Below are 22,815 nucleotides of genomic sequence, written 5' to 3'. Positions count from 1 at the left end.
CTTACCAGGGCAGATTAGAGAGGGAGGATCACCTCCCTCGACCCATTTGCCATGCTCTTTTTAATGCACCCCAGAATGCCGTTGGGCTTTTTGGCCACAAGGGCACACTGCTGGCTTATGGCCAAACTGTCATCCACCAGGACACCCAGGTCCCTTTCTGCAGAGCTCCTCTCCAGCAGCTCATCCCCCAACCTGTACCGGTGCATGCGATTATTCCTCCCCAAATGCAAGACTCAACACTTTTTTTTGTTAAACCTCATCTGGTCTCTTACTGCCCAGCTCTCCAGCCTGTCCAGGTCTCGCTGAATGGCAGCACAGCCTTCAGGCGTGTCAGCCGATCCTCCCAACTTCGTATCATCAGCAAACTTGCTGAGGGTGGCCACCGTCCCCTCATCGAGGTCACGGATGAAGATGTTGAACAAGACCGGACCCAGCACCGACCCCTGAGGAACACCGCTGGTTACAGGTCTGCAACCGGACTCTGCAGCGCCAACGACGACCCTCTGCGCTCTGCCAGTCAGCCAGTTCTCAACCCACCTCACTGTCCACTCATCTGTCCACACTTCCTCAGCTTTGTTATAAGGATGTTGTGGGAGACAGTATCCAAGGCAAGCTAGAGGTAATAAATAATTTAAAACATACAGATAGGCCAGTGACAACTTATGTATAGCCAGCATTGAAAATAGATGTCACGCACTGCAAGAGTATCCTGCCCAAATTAAAAGGACAATTTGTTACATGGCTCAGGGAGTGCCTGAAGAAGGTATTGAGGAAGATGGGGCACGTCCCCTCCGTACCCTTTGTTTAACAAGGACTCTGAAGAAAATCACCATATCAGTATGAACAAGAAGAGTTGAGACATCTTCAGGGCTGACACCAGATAACAAACAAAATAACAGTAATTAACAAATGTGAACCTTTGATACGATTGTGAACCTGGAGTACCCAGCCAGCGCGGAAACGCGGGAGGCAAGGGGGGAAGAACAGGGTATGCAGACTGTTGTGTTGTGTCCAGAGGTGCTCCTGCCCGTGGGACGCCCGCCGTTGCAATCGCGACTAAAATCTGCTTTTCTCAGAGATCCCGTCCTGACAAAAATCACTGGGATGTTTCCAGCACCTGCAAGGGGTGCCTGTGTGTGTGTCCGTGTGAGCGTGCTGAACGAAACTCACAGGGCCGTGTGCTGCTCTGGGTGCGTGGTTTGCTCGCCTCTGCTCCTGAGACAGCCTGTCTGTCAGCTCCAAACGTACCCTGGGACGGACAGACGGACAGACAGCCAAAGGCGGTGCAGAGCGGTGGGATTGCACGCGTGCACGCGCACGAGGACGTTTCCTCGACGGCATCTGCGTGTGAGCGTGCAAAAGGGCTGCGTTGCACACGCGTCTGCACGCGCGTGTGTGCCTGCATAACCACGGCTGGGAGCATCGGGGTCTTTGCACGTGGCTGCATGGCTTTGCACACGGCTGCACGCTCGTGGGCGGTGCGTGCACATGGACGCACGCGTGTGTGAATGCAGAGGGGTGCGTGTGAGTACGTCTTTGCACTCGTGTGCACGGTTCTGCACACACGCGCATACACACGCTCCCAGGGGCCGTGGAAGCGGAGCGGGCGCGCGGCGACAGGCATCGCCGAAGGCAGCCGGGCCGCGGCCAGCCGAGACGCGCGCGGTGATGACGCAAAAAACCGCGCGACCGCCACAGAAAGGACCCCGCGCGCAGTGCCCGCCCCGTTCCGCGGCCCGACCAATGGCAGCGCGGCGGGGGCGGGCCGAGCGCGGGCTCTCCGCCAATGGCGGCCGCGGCTGCGGCCCCGTCCGGGGGACGCCGGGCGGTCAGGGGGAGGCGGCGCGGGGCCGTCCGTCCCCCGTCGGCGCCGAGCCGTCCTCCGGAGTCGCCGTTCGGACGGGAGCCGGTCGGGAACGCGGTCGTTTCCGTTGATCGCTCTGCGCGTTCGTCGATTAAACGTCGAAGCTTCGTTTCCCGGCGCTTCTGCCCGCGGTCGTTTCTGCGGCTCCGATAACCCGCCCCGTCCCCGCGCCCGGCGCCGGGTGAGGACGGGGCGGCGCGAACGGCCGCGTCATAGGATGCGAGCGCCGGCCCCGTCGCTCCCCCCGCATCCCCTGCCGTCCTCGGCACCGCGTGGGAAATGGCTGGGCTGGGATTCTGGGAGAGCCGGGGCGGCTCAGCCCGCAGAAGAGGAGGCTCGGGGGGATCCCGGGCACGGCCGTCGGTCCCCGCAGGGAGGCGCGGAGTGGGGGATGTTGGGGTGGTTGCAGCGGGCCGAGAGCTGCGGCTCCTCCAGCTCCTCCTCGCTGCTGCCGCCAGTGCCCCCGTCGCCCTGCTTTGTGCCCGGGGAAGGAGATGGTCACGTACTGAGCGTCGGGTGTGTTGGCCCCAGTGGGGGCACTGGGCAGGACTGGTGGCCCTGGGAGGCTGTGGACGGCCGCAGGAAGCGCTGGGCACGTATGGAGCTCTGGGTCAGTTCTGGGCTCCGCAGCTCCAGGCAGCCTCTCCTGTGGAAGCGCTGCAGGGAAGCTGCTCTGGGGGAAGGTTGTACTGCGCTCATCTGCAGAGGTCCCTTCCAGCCCCTGTGCTTCTGTGACAGGCGGATGTGTGAAGGGAGACGGCCAGCAGGTGGAAGTTTGGTGGCTTTGCAGAGTCAGAGCACCGCAGCCCTGCGATGCCACCGCTTGTTTGAGCGTCATCAGCCACGTCCCTCCCTTTGTCTCCCTTCACTGCAATGGGAGCTGAGTCGAGTGCAGCTGCAGGGCTGGGGCACCCACGGCCTGTCTGGGCAGCAGTGCCAGGGCCTCGGCTGCCTCTGGGATGAACTTCCCTGACATCTAATCCAAATCTGCCCCCTTTATGTTAAAACCGTTCCCCTTTGTCCCATCACCATCTCGACGCGTAAAAAGTTCATTTCCATCAAGTTTATCATCTGCACTGAAACAATGGAAGGCCACAGTGAGCAGCCACAGCGAGTGTTGGTGACGGGGCAGGCAGAGAGCAATGCCTGTGACAGTGTCACAGAGAATCCTTGTGAGCTCAGGGGAGAGGGGCTGACCTCAGCGGTCACGGAACCCCCCACTGCCACTCTTGAGCTCCCGCGGCAGGTAAGGCAGCAGGCTGCTCTGCTCCTGGCACTGCGGCCCTCCGGGTGATCCCAGTGCCCCAGATCTCAGCCCGGCGCCCATTTGGGCATTTCCCCACAGAGAGAATCCCTTCAGGGACGCTGACGGTGCTTCCGACACCCGACGCTGCTTTCTTTGGATCCCTTGTGCCACCACCGGCCACTGCTGCAATGCAGCCCAGCATCGGCGGAGCAGTGCCGGTGTCACCGCAACCCCTCCCTGTCCCCAGTGTCACCCACGTGGCGCCTCAGGCCTCCGTCTGGCCTGGGCTACCAGGCGTCCAGGGACAGGGAGCGCAGCTCCCACCTGGGGAACCTCCAGCCGTGGTTCAGCTGCCACCCGGGGGACAGCACTTACCGCTGCTGCAGCTGCTACCCTGGGATCAGAACCCAGGCATGGCTCCCCCCACGGCCCCTGCCCACTGCTGGGGACATCCCCTGCTGGCATGGACGCCGCAGCCCCAGCAGCCGATGGGGCCGTGGCCTGGGGCCGTGTTCCATGGGGAGCCCCCGCAGCCCGCAGGCAGCTGCCCGCTGCAGGCCTCCGGCAGCCCCGTCCTTCTGCCAGCACTTTCGGTGCAGCAGCAGGTGCTCCCCGTGCCCTGCACGCTGCCCGCCAGCTGGGAGCAGGCGGTGGGGCCCTTTGGAGATGCCGTGGTGCTCACGGAGGACCAGGGGCACCCAGCGCCCACCGACGTGTGCCCCCATCCCACCACGGCTCCACTCACCTGCAGCACCGCAGCGCTGGAATCAGGTGGTGAGTTTGGGGGCTGCAGAGCGGGTGGCAGGCTGTCCGCACCGGCTGGCTGTGGGAAAGCTGGCATTGCCCCACTGGGGATTTTCTTGCTTTTCCAGCAGCGACAACGAGCGCAGACGTCTCGCAGGACACCATGGACATCGATGACCTCCTGACGTGGATGAACAGCGGTGAGTTTGGGGGCAGCAGAGCTGGCAGGGAGGTGTTTGCAGTGAGTGGGCATGGGAAAGCTGGAATTGCCCATGTGGGGATTTTCTTCCCTTTTCCAGAAGTGACATCCAGCACAGAGATCCCGGACGACATCCCGGACATGGATGACCTCCTGGCGTGGGTCAACAACGGTGAGTCTGGGGGCTGCAGAGCTGGCGGGGGGTGTCTGCATTGGGTGGCTGTGGGAATGATGTGATCACCATTCTGGGGGATGTTCTTGCTTTTTCAGAAGTGACAAGTCCTCTGGAGGTCCCCCAGCAGAACCAGGACCTGGTTGATGTCCAAGCAGAGGGGACCGATTGCACTGAGACTGTGGAAAACGGTCACAGTGAGCTGCTGCCAGAACTGAACGCCCAGGAAAGGGCAGAGCTGCTGCGGTGGATCGATGCCACGTGGCCACCGAGCCCAGATGTCCCCAGCAGCCTCGACAGCGCTCCTTTCATCGCAGCGCTCCCTGACTTTCCCTGGGCCGGCACGGAGCTCAGCGGAGAGGCAGAGGCTGATGCCAGGCCCATCAGCAACCTGTTCTGGAGGCAGCCAGCATGCTGTGGGCAGCTCTCCGAGTCGCTGCCCTTTGGGCATCTGACGGAAGAGGCGCGGCAGAGGCAGCCCCGGGTGGTTCTCACCCGCCTGGCACTGCCACCCGGCTGCATCTCCTGCCACGTGCCAGACGACCCCCACGGGGATGGCACCGAGCCGGCCGAGTGCCCAGCGCCCGCCTGCACCACCGGGAAAGGCAAGAGCAGAGGGCACGAGCAGCGCACTGGCAGCGTCCCAACCAGAAAGAGGGAGCTGCCCCTGGGCCAGGACGCTCCAGGACAGAAACGCCGGCGCTAGGTGAAGCTGGGTGGGCTCAGCACGAGCGGGAGCATCCGCAGAAACCGGCCCACGTGGTGCAGCAGGAGGCACGGCCATAGCCAACAAAGAAGCCTACCTGTAGCCCTGGGCTCCTCGCCGGCCCCAGTGGCACACAGAGAGCAGCAGCAGTGCTCCAGGGGCACCAGCACCGGCCCAGCCCTACCCCTCCAAACCTGGGCTGTCCACAAACGTCATCTTGGACTAGGATGATGTGGGACTGTGTTAAATTAAGTTATGTTAAATCCTGTTAGATTCTGTTCAGTTATGATCAATTATTTTACTTTACATTACGTTATATCATTAAATGTTTTGCATTCACTTTCCTACGCCTCCACCTGCAGTTGTTCATGCAGCTCCAAAACCCCCCAAGGCCCCCTACAGACACCTATGGGGCAGGATGGGGCAGCACAAAGGGCCGTGTCCCAGGCCTGCCCTCACTGGCCCAATTCCACCCCTCCAAAATCCCCTCTCCTCCTCAGTCAGCACTGCCTGGGAATGTAAGGATGGGGAATGGTTGGGGTGGGATTCTGGGAGAGCTGGGGCGGCTCAGCCTGCAGAAGAGGAGGCTCGGTGGATCCCGGGCACAGCCATCAAACCCTGCAGGGAGGTACAGAGAGGACGGAGCCGGGCTGCACCCAGCAGTGCCCAGCAGCAGGACCGGAGGCTTGCACTGCAGCACAGCAGGTTTCCCTGTATGTCACCACTGAGCCCCCAGCTTGGGTCAGCGCCGCTGAATATTTTTGCCAATGATCACAATGCAGGAGATGAGTGCATCTTCGTGAAATCCACCAGGCATCCTAAGGCATGAGGTGCTGCTGGCACTCCTGAGGCTTCTAAGGGACAGCAGGGAAAACCGGAGGGCTGAGGACAGTAGGTGGGGGCTCTTGAAGGGACTTTGAGGTGCCATGGGTTCAGAATTGCGTTTTTTCCTCATGTTTCACACAGAAGGTGGCAGTTTGGCTCAGCACCTCGAGGTGGCAGCAGGACCCCCAGCAACGGAAGCGTCCGCTGCCCAGAGCCCCGTGTGTGGCTGTGGGAAAGATGGAGGGTGGGATAAACGTAGAACATGCACAGGAGGTTATCAGATCAAACACAAAGTTGGCACCAAGCTTCCCCCAGCAGCTCTTTGCAGGCAGCTCAGTCATTGTGTTTTATTCTCTCCTGACTCAGTCCAAAAGCATTATCCTCATCTGCCAGCAGGTGTTACCCCCGACCTCGTCACTGGGCAGTGCTTCAGCAGCACCAAGTTGCCTCTGTGGCCCTCATTCACCTCACTGCGCTAGCACTCAGATGTTATTCTCATTAAACTACAGTCTTTCTTTCCTCCTCCAAATAAAATATTTGTCAGACTAGAGAAATAGAAAGCTGAATCTGGGACACCCACAGTCTGCAAAATAGTCTGCCACGAGGAAACAATGCTGAAGGCCGAGAGAGGTCTGTGCCAAGGAGCGCATCTGCAAGACAAAAGGGAAATATCACCCTGCAGCCTTCTCCTTTAAAGCAGAAGGGAACACCTTGGGTAGACAGAGCACACTTCATATGCTCAAAATCCAGCACGTCAGGCTGGCAAGAGAGGATTCTGAACTGCCATCCTTTACACTTCCCTCCACAGTGGGGTCTGTCACACAGAGCTGGGTAGGAACTTACTGGCACTGGCAGGGCCCTTTCTTGCAGCACCACTCCTGATATTTAGAATTAAAAGCATAAAGAAATCATAACAGAAGTTCTCTGTGAAAACTACACATAATGTTCCTTCCGCAAGCAAACAAGCCCAATACATGCTAGTAAAAACTCCTGCACCAAAAAGCAGCAAAGATGGCATGCAGGACAGAAATAGGTAGTGTGCGTGTTTAAAGGCATTTTAGAGCCCAATGGTTCTTGCTACAGCACACCTGACTCACGTTAAAAGCTGAACAGCACAAGAATACCTGTTTCCATCAGCAGCCATCATCCAGAACAGCCAGATTTCTGAGGCCACCTGGCCCAAACGTTCTTTTTGCTCAGCACATTATTCCTACAAGAGGGATCTGATCACAGCACGTGCGTCAGTCTTCAAACAGCCCGTCCTAGCAGCAAGGAGCGAGGAGTGGCACTAATACTTCTTCACTGGTGGGAATCTCAACAGAAGGTGTTACAAATGTGGCAGAGATTGCTGCATACAGCCAAGCACACACGGCTGAGCACGCTCTCCTGTCTCTGTCCCAGTGCTAGAAATACCCAGAAGAGCTCAGTGTTGTCCTGCTTTCATTTGCTTACGTGAACTGTTTTAAAATGTGTGTTGTTCCAGGCTGGCACAAGCTTTAGTGCCTAAAACCACCACTTGAGAGGCCGACACCAGCTCTGGGGCCTGAGAACTCAGCAGAGAGACCGGCACTGGCACCGGGGCCTGGAGCCACAGCCACTGCCTGAGAGGCTGGCACCGGCCCCGAGCACTGAAGCCACCGCCACAGAGGCCAGCACAGCCATGGGGCTTAAAGCCACATCCACAGCCAGACAGGTTGGCACCAGCCATGGGGCCTAAAGCTGCAACCAGAGCCCAGCACCGACCCTGGGGCCTGAATCCACAGCCAGGGATGCTGACGGCGGCCATGGGGCCCGGAGCCACAGCCAGGCAGAGCAGCACCAGCTCTGGGGCCCAAAGCACAGCACAAGAGGCCAGAGCCAGGCCAAGGGCCTGAAGCCACAGCCGCAGCACAAGAGGCCGGCACCAACCCTGGGCTGTACAGCCACAGCTACAGCCACAGAGGCCGACAGCAGCCCAGGGACCGAAAGCCACAGCCACAGCCAGTGAGGCCGGCACTGGCCACAGGGCCTGAAGCCACAGCCCGGGAGGCCGACATCGGCCCCGGGGCCTGAAGCCACAGCCAGAGGCCAGCAGCGGCCCTGGGGCATACAGATGTGCATTCCTAGTGCTGCTGCTGGTTCCCTGGGACTCCACTGACCACCACGAGGCCGTATTGGTCTTTCCTGGTTTCTATTGGGCTGCACAAAGTCATCCTCGCTTCTCCGTTACTTTACTGCACATAACCCCATTGGGTGACCCCAGTGTTTATTTCCCAAAAGCTGGATCTGGGAGGCATCCGTTTCCTTCCCTTGTGATGAAGGCACAGAAGCCATGCGGGCACTCGCTGAGGTCACAGTGGTTGCTGGGCTGGGAGCGTTTGTGCCACAGCTGGTGAGCAGAGCTGGTGCTCTGGTGAGCGTGCTGCACGCAGACTGAGCTGTGAGCCTTCCTTGGAGCAGATTTGTCACTTGTTGGTGCTTTCTGCAGGATTCCTGTCCAAAAGGAGAGTCTGGGGATCGAGGCAGTCTGAGGAAGAGTGAAGCCAGCTCTTTCCAAGAGCGGGGGAAGTTCCTGCGGAGAGAGCCCTCGGAACTTCAGTTTCCTCTGACACTTCACCGGTCATGTCTCAGCGAGGAGAGGACTGCTATTCCTATTTCTGCCTTGTGAGTGGAGAGGTATGGCTGGGTGTCTTTTGCTTGATATTTCTTCTTTTTTTCTCATTTTAAGGGACGGGATGGAGCAGGAGGAGCCCTTCTGCTCTTTTGTGACCTCAATAAGCGGTTGGATTCTGCGCTCACTGGGCTAATGATGTGCACATGGCTCAGGCTGTATTTTCCCTTAGTGATAATTAACATCTCAGCACTCTGATATCCTATCTCTGGCACGATCTGGAAGCTCTCTCTTCAAACCTTGGCTGCCGTTTCCTCCAATGTTTATTCCAGCGCGGCGATTACTGTCGTTTCTGTTTCTCGTTGTATTCTCAGATAGGTTATTAAAAGCTTTGTGTTTGTGTTTTGCTACGTCCCTCTGCCTGCAGTCATTTGTGCTGTGTCACAGCCCCCCAGCTCCCCACGCCCACCTCCGGGGCAGGATGGGGCACCACAGATGGCCACGGTGTCCCTCAGCTGCCACCAGCAGCCCCAGCCCTCCTCTCTCCCTGCAGTCCTTTGTGCAGCGGGATGCAGAGGGCGTTTCACACAGCTCGCCTGCTCTGCCCAGTGCTGTGAATTGCCGTGGGGATGGGCAGCAGGCAGGGCACGGGCGGATGGAGGGGAATCGCATCGGCTCACCGTGGCCAGCAGAGACTCCGGCAGCGGCAGCAGGGGCAGTTCCCATGGAGGGGGGAAGCAGGGGCGGCTGGGCCTGCCGTGCAGACGGACAGACAGGCATCAAGACGCCTCCCACGTCACGGCTCTTCCGCCCCCACACCGTTTGGCTCCTGGCAGTTTTGTCTGCAGACGGGGACCCGGCCAAGTCTGTACACCCAGAGCAGGATTTTCCAGCTGGCGGCCGCTCACGAGTGCTGTCCCCCAGGGCTGGGGACTGGGGCCACTCCTACTGAACACCTTTATCAATGACCTTGAGCAGGGCACTGAGTGCACCCTCAGTGCGTTCACAGACGGCACTGAGTTCAGACGGAGCGCTGCTCTGCCAACCTGAGCCGTTCTGTGCTTCTAAGCTTCCACGCTCGCTGCCATATCCATTCCAAGTCCATCCCGTATGCAGAGCCCAGCCCATATATATCCCATTTCCCGATATCCCATCCCGTATCCATCCCATATCCATATTCCCGCACCCCACATCCCAATGCCACATCCAGCATCCCAACTGCACATTCCAACCTCACATCCAACATCCCAACTCCATATCCCAAACCCATGTCCTATATCCCACATCCTATATCCCACATCCCAATCCCAATTCCAAATCTCATTCCCCATCCCTCATCCCAACCCCATCTCACACCTGTCAATCCCAATCCCTCATCCCAAATCCCGATCCCAATCCCAATCCCAATCCCATCCCCTACAGCAAGAGGGAACACTCCGCGCCCCGCCCCCATCGAAGCTCCGTCCCGCCCCCGGGCTCTCATTGGTCAGGGGCAGTTCCGGCTTGTCGCAGCATCTCATTGGTCAAGTGCAGCTCTGTCCCGCCCCCGAGCTCTCATTGGTCAGGGGCAGTTCCGGCTCATTCGTGCCTCTCATTGGTCAGCGGCAGCGCCGCCGGCTCCGATTGGCTGAGGCGCCGCGCGCGGGAACGGCCGTCGGCAGCCGGCTCTCCCCTCGGACGGCGCCGGTCCCACAGCCGCTGCGCGCCGGAGCTGTCCGGGCAGCACCGAGACGGAACCGCGGCACGACGGGAGCGGTGCTGAGGACAGCGGCGCCGGAGGTGCGCGGGAGAACGGCTCCGGGCCGGGGCCGGGGAGAGGAGCCGGCAGCGCTGCTCGCGGTGCCCCCCGGGGCTGAGGTGGGCTGTGGGTGCGGGGGGCGGTGGGGGAGATCCGGGGGGATGTGGGAGTTTAGGGGCTGTGGGGATATTGGGGGGTATTGGGGGATGTGGGGTACTGTGGGGCTACAGGGGGGCATGGAGTAATGTGGGGATATTGGGGGCTGTGGGGGGTCTGTAGGGGTGGATATGGGGGGATATCGGGGGCTGTGAGGAAAAAGGAAGTTCTGAGCAGAATGTAGGGGTGATGGGGGCTGTTGGGGGCTCTGGGGGATATGGGGTATAGAAAGCTGTGGGGGACTATAGAAGGGGTATAAGAGGATATGGAACAAAAGGGGGCTGTGGGGGTGATATGGGGAACTGTGGGGGGGGGATCGATATGGGGCTGTGGGTGGCTATAAGGGGTGGGGGGGCTGTAGGGAGGGTTTTAGGGCTATGTGGGCTCTATAAGGGGCTGTTGGGATCTCAGGGGGCTATCGGGGTGAAATGGGGCTGTAAGGGGCTATACAATTCTATTGGGGAGGTACAGGGGTTGTGGAGGGATATAGGGAGATATGGGGCAATAGGGGGGGTGTTATAGGGGGATATAGAATTATAAGGGGTGTTATAGAGGGATATAGGGTTATAAGGGTTTGTGGTGGGCTGTGAGAGGGTTTGGGGTGATAGGAGGCAGGGGGCTACAGAGAGGGATGTTGTACTATGAGGGGTTGTGAGGGAGGCTGTGGGGAGGATATAGGGTGGCAGTGGGAGGCTATTGGTGGGTATAGGGAGAATGGGGCTGTAGGGATTATATGGGGGATATGGATTTCAAAGGGGCTGTGTGGGGCCATAGGGTGATACGGGGCTATAGGGTGGGCCATAACGGGATGTGGGGCTAAAAGGCTGTCCCTACCTTTGCCCCCATACCTTTGCCCCCTCCCTTTCCCCCTTCCATAGCATGGTGGATGAAATGCTGGTCATGAAACTTAAATCAGAATTGAAGTTGTATTGGAATAGAATATGATTATTTTGTGGTCTTAAATCTGAAACGTGTTTTCTCCTTAGATGCAGGTATTGTTTAATAAGGACTTTGGAGAAGGTTTCAGTATGAAGTCTCCTGATCAGGAAGAAAGAGGAATGTTTTGGAGGACTTAATCACGAGTGGAGCTGCTGCTGACCCTCCACTTGCAACCAGCAGGCAGGTGAGGATGTTGCGCATCTCAGCCTTTCCTCGCTGCAAGGTACCAGCGATTCAGTCTGTGCTGTGCGGTGATTTTCCACCAGCACTTCTGCTTGTATGTGAGCATCCGCTGACGTTGTCTGGTGGCTTTAGGCTGGGCAGACACGGGAAGCACTGCTTGCAGCAGCAGCAGCTGAGCTCTGTGTGCCAGAGGAAGGAACGCAGCAGGAGGAGGAGAGCCTGCATGACTCTGCGTGTTCTGCAGGGCCGTTCCTCACAGACTGCCACTGACAGACGTTGGGGCACTGCAGAGCCTGTTGGTGCGGAGGAGGTAAAGCGGTGTTGGTGTGTAATGCCAGTTGATCTGTGTGCATGCAGAATGTCCCCATGTTTGTATTTCTCAGTGTTTGTGGCCCTGCTTTTGTTCAAAGGTGTCAGACCTCCGTGCGTCTTTGCTCGCCCTCCAGCTGGATTGGAGAAGTGTCTTTTTGGAAGTGTTTAAGATGGTGAATTTTGCTAGACAGAGTGCTTGTCTAATCCAACCTCTTAACTGCAAGGTTTGTTCTGCAGGTCCTGATGATGGCACAGGCATTAAACAGCCCGGAGCTCATCATTGGAGAGAGGCTGTGCATTGCATTGTGAAGGGAGAGATGGAGGAGGGGTTTGAACAGCGGTGTGCAGGCATGAAAGAAGCTGGTAAGAGAAGAGGTGTGTGTTCTGAGAGCAAGGGTTGTGCGGCTCATCTCTGTGTTCTCCCAGGAAATGTGAGGCAGAGCTCTCTGCTCTCTGTTCTTTCTCGCAAGACTGCGGCCCTTCAAAGTGCGCTGTGGATGGGCGGCACGATGACAGCCCAAGGATGGCAGCAGGAGATGCAGCGCAGCCCTCTCCAGCAGCAAGGTGCATTGGTTTGTCTTGCTTATTCTTGAAGTAGAAGGAGTGTTTAGCTTCCACAGTCGGTGGCTTGATAGCATGTTTTGAAGGCTTTGGGGCCCTTCCTCCGTGTTACTCACATCCTAAGGCAGTGAAGGACTTCCCTTGCTGTGTAGGAATGGTTCCTGTGCAAGGCCATGGTCGTCTGCCTGTGGCAGAGACTGAAGGTGATGGTTTTGTGACTGCAATTATGGAGTCGGCTTTTTAATGGCAGCTACACCCTGCTAACACGCAGCTCTTTCTGACACAGGCAGGACGTGGGCAGCGGTACTGCAGCTCCTCTGGCAGCTTTGCAGCTGAGTTGGGAAGCAGAAGATGTGGATTTGAAAGAAGAACTCAGTTCCTGGGACATTCCCCTGTTCTTCCCCTAGCTGTTCCCTTGCCTCAGCCCGAATTCCCTTTTGCATTCCTGTTTCCCTTCCATCCTACTGGCTGCCCCTTGTTTTCCCCAAGCTTTCCCTCTCCTTTCCCATGACAGCCCACCCATAATTCCCTCAGAGCCCCAATAACCCCCTCAGCATTTCCCCAGCAAGATCCCTGTAGGCACCTCACAGCCCCCCACAGAGCCCCATAGCCCTTTCAGGACCTCCTCAGACCTGGTACTCCTCCCCCATAGCTGGCTGGAAACATCGCAAACCTCCACAGTCCCCAGCAGCACCCCATGTCCCTTAATGGACTCCCACTGAGCCCCCTTATTTCCTCCCTCTGTCCTCCCTTGCCACCTCCAGGACCTCCCTGGGATCTCCCCCACAGTCCCTGACACAGGACCCAGGTCACCATTCCAGGAATCCCGTAGCCCACCTGGGGCCCCTCCCCTCCTCACCTCCGTGTCCTCCCAGATCCCATACAATTGCACAATAATGGGTCAGGGCTGCCTGCTGCAGGAGAGGAATTTGGAGCTGGAGAAGGGGTACAGATGTGGGTAACAGTGACGTGTGGGGCATTAGAGATATGGGGGCACAGGAACATGGGAGGATATGGGGATCTGGGCCACAGGCTGCAGGAGCAGAGTGCTGCACAGCAGAAGGCAATGTGTGAGGTAAAGGTGGGACTTGTGGGCACAGGGATATGGGGTGGCATGGGGACGTAGCGGGTCTGGGGGCACGTGGGGAGAGGTTTGGGGTCAGAATGGGGGATGTGGGCCATGTTGGAATGCATGTATTGATTTCTTCCTGAGAGGGGACTGGGGTTCCCTGTGGCCCAAAGGTGGAGACGTGATCCATAACCCCACATGACCCCATAACCCCATAGAACTCGGCGTGACCCCAAGGCTCCACGTGACCCATAGCCCTATGAGCACCATCAGCCCATATGAGGCTGTGGACAGTGATGGGTCTGTTCTTGGGTTCTTCAGGGAGTACTGTAGGGTGGCTGTGGGGCTGCTGTAGAACAGCAGTCTCTATCTGCCCCGACCCTCATCTTGCCCACATGTTGGGGGGCAAGATGGGGGTCAAAAGGGCAATGGGGGGCTATGGAGGGGGTCCCATGATCAGAGCAGATTCCCCACCAGCTGCGTGTGAGGGAACATCAGCCCCACTGAGCTGTGGGTGTGTCCCATAGCTGCCCCATAGCAGCCCCAGAGCCAACCTAGAGCAGCCCCAGAACAGCCCCATCACTGCCCACGGCCCGTGGCCAGCAGCAGTTCCACCAGAGCGGTGTGTTGGTTAAAGGCAGCTCCTAGGTGTGGCTCTGCCCCATAGCTGCCCCAGAGTGCCCCTATAGCCCTCCCATAGGCGTCCTTTAACTGCCCCACAACCCTCTACGACTTACCCACATCCCAGCAGATCCCCCCAAGTGCCTTTGGGATGTGCAAGAAACGCTCTCATCTGATGTTCCATTAGGCACAGTTCTCGGTGCAGCAGCAAAGCTCATTTCTTATTGCTCAGATGATTTCCAGCAGCACACAGGTGACACACACAGCCATGCTGACCACGGCAGGGTGCAGCTTCTTGTTGCAGAGTCCCATAGTGCTGGGTGACCGTGCAAAAGGGGAATCCCACCGCTGATGTTCTCCATCCTTCTCCTTCTGCACCACCATGCATTCCTTCCTCCTCGTGCTGCGCTGCCATCAGAGTTCTTTGTCCATTCCTGCTCCAACAGCCCCAATCTGGGATACCTTTTTTTTGTAAGGAGTTCTGCTGTTTGTTCTGCAGCTGACTTGGATTTCTTCTCCCACTGTCTTGTGAAGGAGTTGATTTGCTTCAGTCCATCCCAGCTCCATTCCTGGTTCAAGTCTCCCTCATTGCCACGCAGCACTGCAGGTCCTGTCCCTTCCCCAGTCTCAGTGGGATCAGTTTGTTCTGTTCTCGTCCACTTAGAGGAACAGAAGCTACCAACCCACCAACCCTTGTGACAGGTATTTCCCTCCAAAGCATTCTTGTCCTTCTTGTGGCCCCTTTGTCCAGTTCCCAGCTCTCCAAACAGACGTATGGCTGCAACCCGCCCCATGTCTTCCTTGGGGCAGCTCTGGGGCAGCCCCACTCTGAGGAAGGAGGAGATGCCTTTTCCCCACACACAGCTGGTTCTATGGCCACATGGGGTGAGGACACGGGGTCGTGGGTCACATGAGGGTCCTGGAGGGTCACAGGGTTATGCGGTTACGTCGGGTTATGGGGTGGCTCAGTGTTATGGGGTCAGATGAGATTGTGGGTCACAGTGATGGGGTCATATGGGATGGTAGGGGCATTTGGGGTGACATGGGGTTATGGGCCACATGGGGTTATATAGTCAAGTTGAGGTGGAGGCAAGGATCCCAGAGTTCTGGAGCCACATGTCAGGGGTTGCAGCGTGATGGGGGCAGGCAGGGTCAGGGAGTCACAGTGTGGTGTGGGGGGTATGGTTCACACAGGGCTGTGGGTCACGTGCAGCCATGGGGTCACACACATACAGGGTTACGTGGTCCTCTTGGGTTCTGGCTCATGTGGGGTTATGGCTCAGGGCCCCACCTTTGGGTCCAGGGACCCCCTGTACAGTCTCACAAAAAAAGAAATGCGCTCCAACACTGCCCCACATCCCCCCTTTTTACCCCAAAATGCTCCCCACATCCCCCCGTTCCCCCCGTGTCCCCATACAACTCCATACCCCCGTGTCCTACCTTCAGCCAACATCCTGCCTACTTGAGAGCAGCATTCTGCCCCTGCAGGCTGTGTTTTCATATCCAGCCCATGTCCCCCATCCCCCATAGCACCCCACAGAGCCCCAGATCTCCTCAAGGACTTTCTCAGACCCAGTACACCTCCCCCAAATTCTGCCTGGTACCTCACAGAGCCCCACAGTCCCCAGCAGCACCCCATGTCCCCCACTGGGCTCCCTTTCAACCCCGTATTTCCTCCCTTGGACCCCCCTGACCCATTCCAGGCCCCCCCAGGGATCTCACAGCCCCCCACAGTCCCTGACAGGACCCCCATCACCGTCCCAGGCCCCCCATAGCCCACCCAGGGCTCTGGTGCTGAACCCGGCGTCCTCGGGGAGCTGTGCCGCAGTGCTGCGCCCTGAGCCCTTGTGCAGTGCTGCAGATCCCAGGGCAGTGGGCGCTGCTCTGCATGTCCCCGCCCGGCCCAGGAACGCCACCCCTGCGCTGTCTGTGAAAGTCTTGTCTTGGCTCCTGGCACATCTTCCATCTGCAGAGCACATGAGGAGTGTCCCTCAGACTGCGGCTCCGGGTTAACCCCGCAGCGTCCAAACGAGGAATCCCGCAGCAACCCGCATCTCGGGATGGGGCTGCAGCTGTGCCCCAGTGCCTTCATTACAGGTGTCCTTGCACACGCGCGTGCGTTTGCACAAATGGTGTGTGCGGGTGTGTGGATACACGTGCGTGTGCATGCACAGGGGTGCAGCAGCTCTGCCTCAGAGCCTCGTGGGCCCGCAGGAGGCACGTGGCTGTGGAGGTGGCTGGGAGCGCACTGCTGGCTGCAGAGCTGCTGGGCGGTGACAGTTTGAAGGGTGAGCGGGGAAGGGGGCCCCTTCCATAGCATCACAGAATCACTCAGGCTGGAAAAGACCTTCAAGATCATCGAGTCCAACCTAACCATCCTACCCTAACTCTAACATCCCTCAGCTACATCACGTCCCTGAGCACCACATCCAAACTGTTTTTAAACACATCCAGGGATGGTGACTCTAAGACTCCACCATTCCTGCTCTTCCCTGAAGAGCCAAGTACCCAAAGCTTAGGGTTGGGGGAGGAGTTGAAGGTGAGGAGGGCAGAGCACAAGAGCAGGGTCTGTGGGTGATGGGTGTTCAGGATAGGGATTAGGGGTTAGAACTCACCATTTTGGGGCAGAGATTAAGCAAAAGTTTAGTGAGAGGGCATGGTGTTCTGCTGAATTTTTCAGAACACTGGGTACAGGTAAGCATTACGGATAGGTGTTTTGTTTTGGGCTGCAGGGAAGGCTAGAGTTAAATACAATATTTTAATGCTACCAATTAAAGCTTGGTTTTAGCGTGAGTGGGAGAGTGGGAATCTGTGCAGTCCATTCCTTGGGAATGTTCTTGGCAGCAACTTTTAAAGAAGCCCGGAGCCTTCAAGCACTGCCATGAGGAAATCTCCATTAACAATGGACTTGCTGTGGTGGAAACAGTCTGTGTGACAGAAGTGCTCACTGCGTGTCCTTGCTTGTGTTTGCAGCCACACAGCAGCACTGTCACCAAGCCACAGGAGCTGCACGGCTAAGGGGCTATGGGGCTGAGTTTCAGCTCAACACACCGCCACCACACCACTGAATTCTGTCTCTTAGTGCAACCCTGAGCCTTTTCTTGAAAAGTTTCTGTCTCACCTCTGTTGGCTGTTCCATTCCTGAGATGGAAGTGGCACCTGACTCAGGAAGGAGAAGGACACAGAGCTCTGCAGGAGGACCTGCACCACCTGCCCAGCAGCTCTGTGCTACCCCACAGTTGCACTTCCTATCTACAAATTCATGCTCCAGAATGTCTCCTGAGAGTCCTGGGCAACCTTTCCTGGGCTCTCATGTGTGCTTCAGCTACCCTAGGGCATCGTGGAGGCAGTGCCCACCTCTGTGTGGCAAATGGAAAGAAGACTGAAGGGAGACTTCAGGAAAAAGTTTAAGCCTCTGAGATGAAAACCCATATCCAAGATATTTTCATACACAAGGTCTCACAGGGACTGAGGAAGAGGGGATCTGACAACCAGCGTGCAAACCAGGTGCTGCTGCTGGCCTGTCAGAGGCACTGACAGATGTGAGCCTGAAAGCACAGACCCCAGCCAGGCGCCAAGGGATGGCCCGTCAGCTATTGCAGGCTGCAGTCACCGCACAGTTTGATTAACAGCTGTATGCTTCGTGCTGGATTATGGGGTGCTGAGAAGAGCTGACCCTGGCAGCTCCATAAATGTCCCACAGGAAGTAAGACAGAAAACGTCATTGCATTCCCTTTGTTTGGATAAGCTTCACAGAGATCCTGGTTCCTTATGTACACTGTGACTGGGCAACACTGCACAGGTACAAACAGAGTAGTACTTGATGTGGATAATGACATTTAAGTGAAAAACATTACAATAATTAAAACACAGAATAAAATATTCAATAAATTACACTTAGAAAACTAATACATAAACCATGTAAGACAGTTTGATTCCATTAAAATCTGTATTACAACTCTTAGATAGGAAAAGGTGGGCAGTTCACTGCTTTCGAAACACATTTGGTCATCAGTTTCCGAAGAGCATCCTTGAGCTCCTGGTTCCTCATGCTGTAGATGAGGGGGTTCAGTGTTGGAGGCAGCACCGAGTACAGAAATGACACCACCAGGTCCAGGGATGGGAAGGAAATGGAGGGTGGCTTCAAATAGGCAACCATGGCAGTGCTGAGAAACAGGGAGACCACGGCCAGGTGAGGGAGGCACGTGGAGAAGGCTTTGTGCCGTCCCTGCTCAGAGGGCATCCTCAGCACGGCCCTGAAGATCTCCACATAGGACACAACAATGAATACAAAGCACCCAAAAAACACAAGGACACCAACCACAATAAGCACAACTTCCCTGAGGTAGGCATCTGAGCAGGAGAGCTTGAGGATCTGGGGAATTTCACAGAAGAACTGATCCACTGCATTGCCTTGGCAGAGAGGCAGTGAAAATGTGCTGGCAGTGTGCAGCAGAGCATGGAGAACCCCAGTGCCCCAGGCAGCTGCTGCCATGGTGGCACAAGCTCTGCTGTCCATCAGGGTCCCGTAGTGCAGGGGCTTGCAGATGGCAACGTAGCGGTCATAGGACATGATGGTGAGAATGCAATACTCTGCCGATATCAGAAAGACAAACAGGAAGGTCTGGGCAACACATCCTGCGTAGGAGATGTGCCTGGTGCCCCAGAGGGCATTGGCCATGGCTTTGGGGAGAGTGGTGGAGATGCAGCCCAGGTCGAGGAGGGCGAGGTTGAGGAGGAAGAAGTACATGGGGGTGTGCAGGCGGTGGTGGCAGGCTACGGCTGTGCTGATGAGGCCGTTGCCCAGGAGGGCAGCCAGGTAGATGCCCAGCAAGAGCCAGAAGTGCAGGAGCTGCAGCTGCCGCGTGTCTGCCAACGCCAGCAGGAGGAACTCGCTGATGGAGCTGCTGTTGGGCATCTGCAGTTCCTGGGCATGGAGTCCTGTGCAGAGTGCAGAAAATAATGACAGAAGTCAAGATAACTTGCAGACACTCTCCTCCTGCTATACTATAGAAATGTTTCTTTCTCTTTGAAAAATGTTCATTTAACTCCATAACTTCAATTTCCTTGCATGAGCTTTAGTGTACCTTAAGAAGTAGAAGCTGAAAGAGCTCTTACTTTCCTCTCATTTCCTAATCATATCTCAGCCTCCTAGATAATTTCCTCTTACAATCAATTTCCATCCCTCATATCTTTATGCTGTCTGCACTCACAGTGCCCATCCCTACCTCTTTTCTGCCCTTAAATTTCTGTTAGAGAAAGCTGTCTGTTTTCAGGATAAGAGCATTATTCATGTCAGCAGAAAACGATAGCAATTTCAGCTGAAAGCACTTTAGGAGAATGTTCATATAAGGGCAAATTGTGAATGGTACAATTCAGGATTCTCAGAGATGTGTTCATATTTCACATCTCCTTTCAGAATTCTGCCTCCAACTCATTCTCCTTCCCTAAGAACACGTGTTGGAAAATCCCTGCCTTGTCTCTCCTCCTGCAAAGCACCCTTGGAAAAAAAAACACCCAGTGGTGAGTGTAGCTGTTATCCCCCTGCCCCAGGCAGCAGCTGTAGCAGCAGAAGACCTCTGCCCTGCCCTGCCGTGGGACTCCTTCCCCCCACACATCTCCCCGCAGCGCCCTGGGCAGCTCCCCGGGCAGGCTGAGTGCTGAGTGCTGAGTGCTGAGTGCTGAGTGCTGAGTGCTGAGCCTGGCAGGCGGCAGAGTCAAAGCCTGCAGTGAGACTTACCTTGTCAAAGGCTGTGAGCAGTGCTCCTGCAGTGAACTCAACACCTGCTCAAACCATACACATCCTATAAGCTCTCTGCCCTTTCTCTCCTCTCCTCCTGTCACCTGCAGGCTGTGCTGTGCAGAAGAGCTGCTCCTGGGCACAGCTGTCTCTCTGCAGCGCTGCCCACTTGTAGGAGCTCCCTGAGTCCCAGGAGCCCAGCCCAGCCCAGCAGAGGATGTCATTTTCTCTTCCTCACTGCTCTCCCTGGAGATGCCCTTGGGGCTACAGGGCTGGCAGCTCCCGATAGACAACAGATTCATCTCTGCAAAACGTACTTTGAAGTCAGATGAATTAATCACCAGTAGCCAAGCTGATTTCGGAAGCATTGTTTGTCCTAACAGATTGTGTGTGCCGAGCAAAGCTGCCAATGCCCCATCTGGTGTCATGGTTTTATGATTCTTGTTATCAGTATTCCACATCATAACATCATGTAAAGCACCGGGAATTAAAGAGTTAATACTCCAGTTCTGTGGACGGACAACTTTCTGGATACCTGGTTCTCAGAAGAGAAGAAGAACCGCATATCCCAGGGGACTCTGAGTTCAGAGGGGAAGATAAGCCGTGGGAGGAAGACCTGGATCTCTCACTTGCTCGCTGCCTGGCAGTGTGTGGCTGCGCGCCCCAGCCGTGCGCCTTCAGTTCAAAGTAAGGCTTTTGGTTTCAGACACTTGCTCTCTCATTATATTTGAGTTATTACCCTAAATTCCAATTTTATTTTATAACATTGTGTTATCTTACATTCCAGTATCATGTTTAGTAAAAATAAGTTTCCTTCTTCAATCATTGATGCTGTTTTTTATTATTTTTATTATTATTTTATTTCCTCATTTATTATTATAATTCATTTATTATTATAATTTTTTTATATTTTATTTTATTTTATTTTATTTTATTTTATTTTATTTTATTTTATTTTATTTTATTTTATTTTTTGGCCATTGGCCGTCCAAGCCTTCAGCCCTCTGTCACGGACACACATTGATCCAGATAACTCCGTAACAAGACAACACACTCAGTCATATGCTCTGCTTTTAGGATGGGTGTGTGGAGCCAAACGTTGGACCTGATGATCACTATGGGTCCTTCCCATTGTGGGTTGTCCTAGGATTCCATGACAAGCTGGATACAAGCACGGTGGGTTGGAATGACTGTGGTGTCACTGTGGGTAGGAGTTCAGTAACACAGTCACGATGTTCTCTCAAAAGTGTGGAGAGCAGTGATGTCAGAATTACTGAGTTATGGCAGTGATCATTATTACAGTGATGTCAGAGTCACTGTGCTGGAAAGGGGAGACAAGCTCAGTGATTTCAGCTCCACTGTGTCGTCACAGCTGATATGAGCATGGTGGTGTTGCAGTCAGACAGGAGCTCTGCATGTGGGTGAGCATCAAACACGGCATCCCCAGAACCAAATGCTACCAGTGAGGAAATGGTGCCTCCACCTTGGGCCTAGGAGTTCAAAGTTCTGTTGTGATTGACTGCTTGTTCAGACTGGGCCCCTCTCACATCCCACATCCTGGCATAAGACACACTGCCCACATGGGACTTGGGCCTCACGGCATCCTTGCACCCCATGCAGAGTCTGGCAGCTGCTGTGCCCTGGTCTTTCATTTGACATCAGACAAACCTCCATCCCACTGCCCCAGGAAGGGCCCTGAGCCAGCAGGAGGGACACGATCTCCCTGCCAAGGCTCTGGGCATCAGGCCTTGGCCTTTCTGCTTCAGAAGACAAAGGAGGCTTTGCTCAGCATCACAGCCACCATCCCAGTGCCTTGGTCTGCCTGCAATCATGGCTTCCAATTATCTGCTCTAACGAGTCCCTGGGGAAGCTTGCTTGTCCATGGCCCTCAGTGGGGCCCATTAATACTCCAAGAAACTTCACTGTTCCTTCTGACTTTGTACTCTTGAGCACTTCTTGCAATCTTCTTTCTGCACTGGAGGTGATGGACTCAGCAGCAAATGCCCCCTGGGGCCCATTACAACCTGAAGAGCCCTCCTGTGCCTTGTGCCTTCCTGTCATCTTCTTCAGGTGTTCAGAACTTGTGCAGCAAACTGGACAGGTATCTGGAGACATCTAAAAGAGGAAGAGAACAACAGGCATTAATGAAGTCTATTTATTTAGTTAGTTATTGTTCAGTTTAAACAAGAATTTAAAGCAACACTTTGCTACTGATATTGACCCAGGATGTCCCCTAATGAGCTCTGCTCTGTCACTGTGTGGACAGATCCCCATCAGGCTTCCGTTTTCCTTGCTGGACAAGCCCAGCTCCATCAGTCTCTCCTCACATGTGAAGTGCTCCATCCCCAGTCACCTTGAGTGAACCTTCCCAAACTCACTTTGTCTTGCTCTCATCTGCCTTGTGTTGGGCATCTGAACTGTAGAGGCAATGCTCTGGATAATGCCTTCCCTCCATCTTCCACCCATTATCTTCTTCATATTAAAAAACTGGGAACTTGATTTCTTACCAGATTTCCAAATTCTGAAACAAGGAAGAATTGTTATTGATTACAGGAGATACTAACATTAAACATTTGGAAGGAATTCTTAACATTTCTAAGATCATGATTGCGAGGCATGGAACAGCTGTGGAACAGGTAGCCCAGAGAAGTGGTGGATGCCCCATCCCTGGCAAAGTTCAAGATGTCAAGGGCCCCAAGCATCCTCATGTACTGGATGACAGCGCTGCCCACAGCAAGGGAGCTGAAACTGGATGGTCTTTTAGGTCCTTCCGATCCAAGCCATTCAAGGATTCTGTGGTTCCTGTCAGTCTCGTCCAACTCAGAATCCTGCTTGCTTAGGTATTCCCTGATCACCTCTTTTTTCACCAAGGACACATCTGCCATGCACCAACAATTCCCACCTGTCTCTGCCTCCTAGGATTCCAAGAAGACCAGACAAACTAATAAATCGTGAGGTCAGGAAGGAAATGAGTATCATTGCTGCCAGGTGATCACTTCTTGTTTCCATTTCCTGTACGCTTCCTTTCTGTGTTTGGGTTAGAGCAACACAATCAATTCACAATAATGCAGGATTTCTGACATCTTAACTTGCCTTCCTCTTCCTCGGAATGGAAATATTCTGCTTGGAAGCCAAGTTGCTTAGATAGTT

The 22,815-nt window shown here is 55.5% G+C and overlaps 2 protein-coding genes and 1 long non-coding RNA gene across 7 annotated transcripts; 2 read left to right on the top strand and 1 right to left on the bottom strand.

The window, feature by feature from the left end:
* The first annotated feature begins 1,844 nt into the window (after nucleotides 1–1,844).
* Nucleotides 1,845–5,565, top strand: LOC116234974 (uncharacterized). Its single transcript, XM_031602828.2, has 4 exons — nucleotides 1,845–3,884; nucleotides 3,983–4,054; nucleotides 4,154–4,225; nucleotides 4,324–5,565. The coding sequence occupies exons 1-4, from the start codon at nucleotides 3,299–3,301 to the stop codon at nucleotides 4,929–4,931; spliced, it is 1,338 nt and encodes a 445-aa protein (XP_031458688.2). The 5' UTR covers nucleotides 1,845–3,298; the 3' UTR covers nucleotides 4,932–5,565.
* A 2,246-nt stretch (nucleotides 5,566–7,811) lies between these two features.
* On the top strand, nucleotides 7,812–16,674 carry LOC149914499 (uncharacterized). 5 transcript variants are annotated; one of them, XR_016460380.1, is made up of 6 exons: nucleotides 7,814–10,203; nucleotides 11,227–11,363; nucleotides 11,495–11,672; nucleotides 11,912–12,238; nucleotides 12,522–14,627; nucleotides 15,898–16,674. It is a non-coding gene; the product is annotated as an uncharacterized LOC149914499 (long non-coding RNA). The 5 variants fall into 5 exon arrangements; XR_016460379.1 differs by having other exon boundaries at nucleotides 14,736–16,674; XR_016460377.1 differs by having other exon boundaries at nucleotides 8,120–8,148; nucleotides 8,224–10,203; nucleotides 12,522–16,674.
* A 1,212-nt stretch (nucleotides 16,675–17,886) lies between these two features.
* Nucleotides 17,887–18,843, bottom strand: LOC149914498 (olfactory receptor 14C36-like). The gene has a single exon (XM_090126386.1). It carries the CDS (start codon nucleotides 18,841–18,843, stop codon nucleotides 17,887–17,889), a length of 957 nt encoding a protein of 318 aa, XP_089982512.1.
* Between the last annotated feature and the right edge of the window lie 3,972 nt (nucleotides 18,844–22,815).

This window comes from Phasianus colchicus, chromosome 29 (assembly GCF_987193195.1).
Source record: "Phasianus colchicus chromosome 29, bPhaCol1.hap1.1, whole genome shotgun sequence".
NCBI lineage: Eukaryota > Metazoa > Chordata > Aves > Galliformes > Phasianidae > Phasianus > Phasianus colchicus.
This window is presented reverse-complemented; position numbering and strand designations above follow the sequence as displayed.

Bases quoted from the DNA above. Each gene is read 5' to 3' on its own strand.
- LOC116234974 (XM_031602828.2), top strand. From the start codon at position 3,299: ATGCAGCCCAGCATCGGCGGAGCAGTGCCGGTGTCACCGCAACCCCTC. The intron at 3,885-3,982 runs GTGAGTTTGGGG...TTGCTTTTCCAG, and splicing joins CGCAGCGCTGGAATCAGGTG to CAGCGACAACGAGCGCAGAC. The intron at 4,226-4,323 runs GTGAGTCTGGGG...TTGCTTTTTCAG, and splicing joins CCTGGCGTGGGTCAACAACG to AAGTGACAAGTCCTCTGGAG.
- LOC149914498 (XM_090126386.1), bottom strand. From the start codon at position 18,843: ATGCCCAACAGCAGCTCCATCAGCGAGTTCCTCCTGCTGGCGTTGGCA.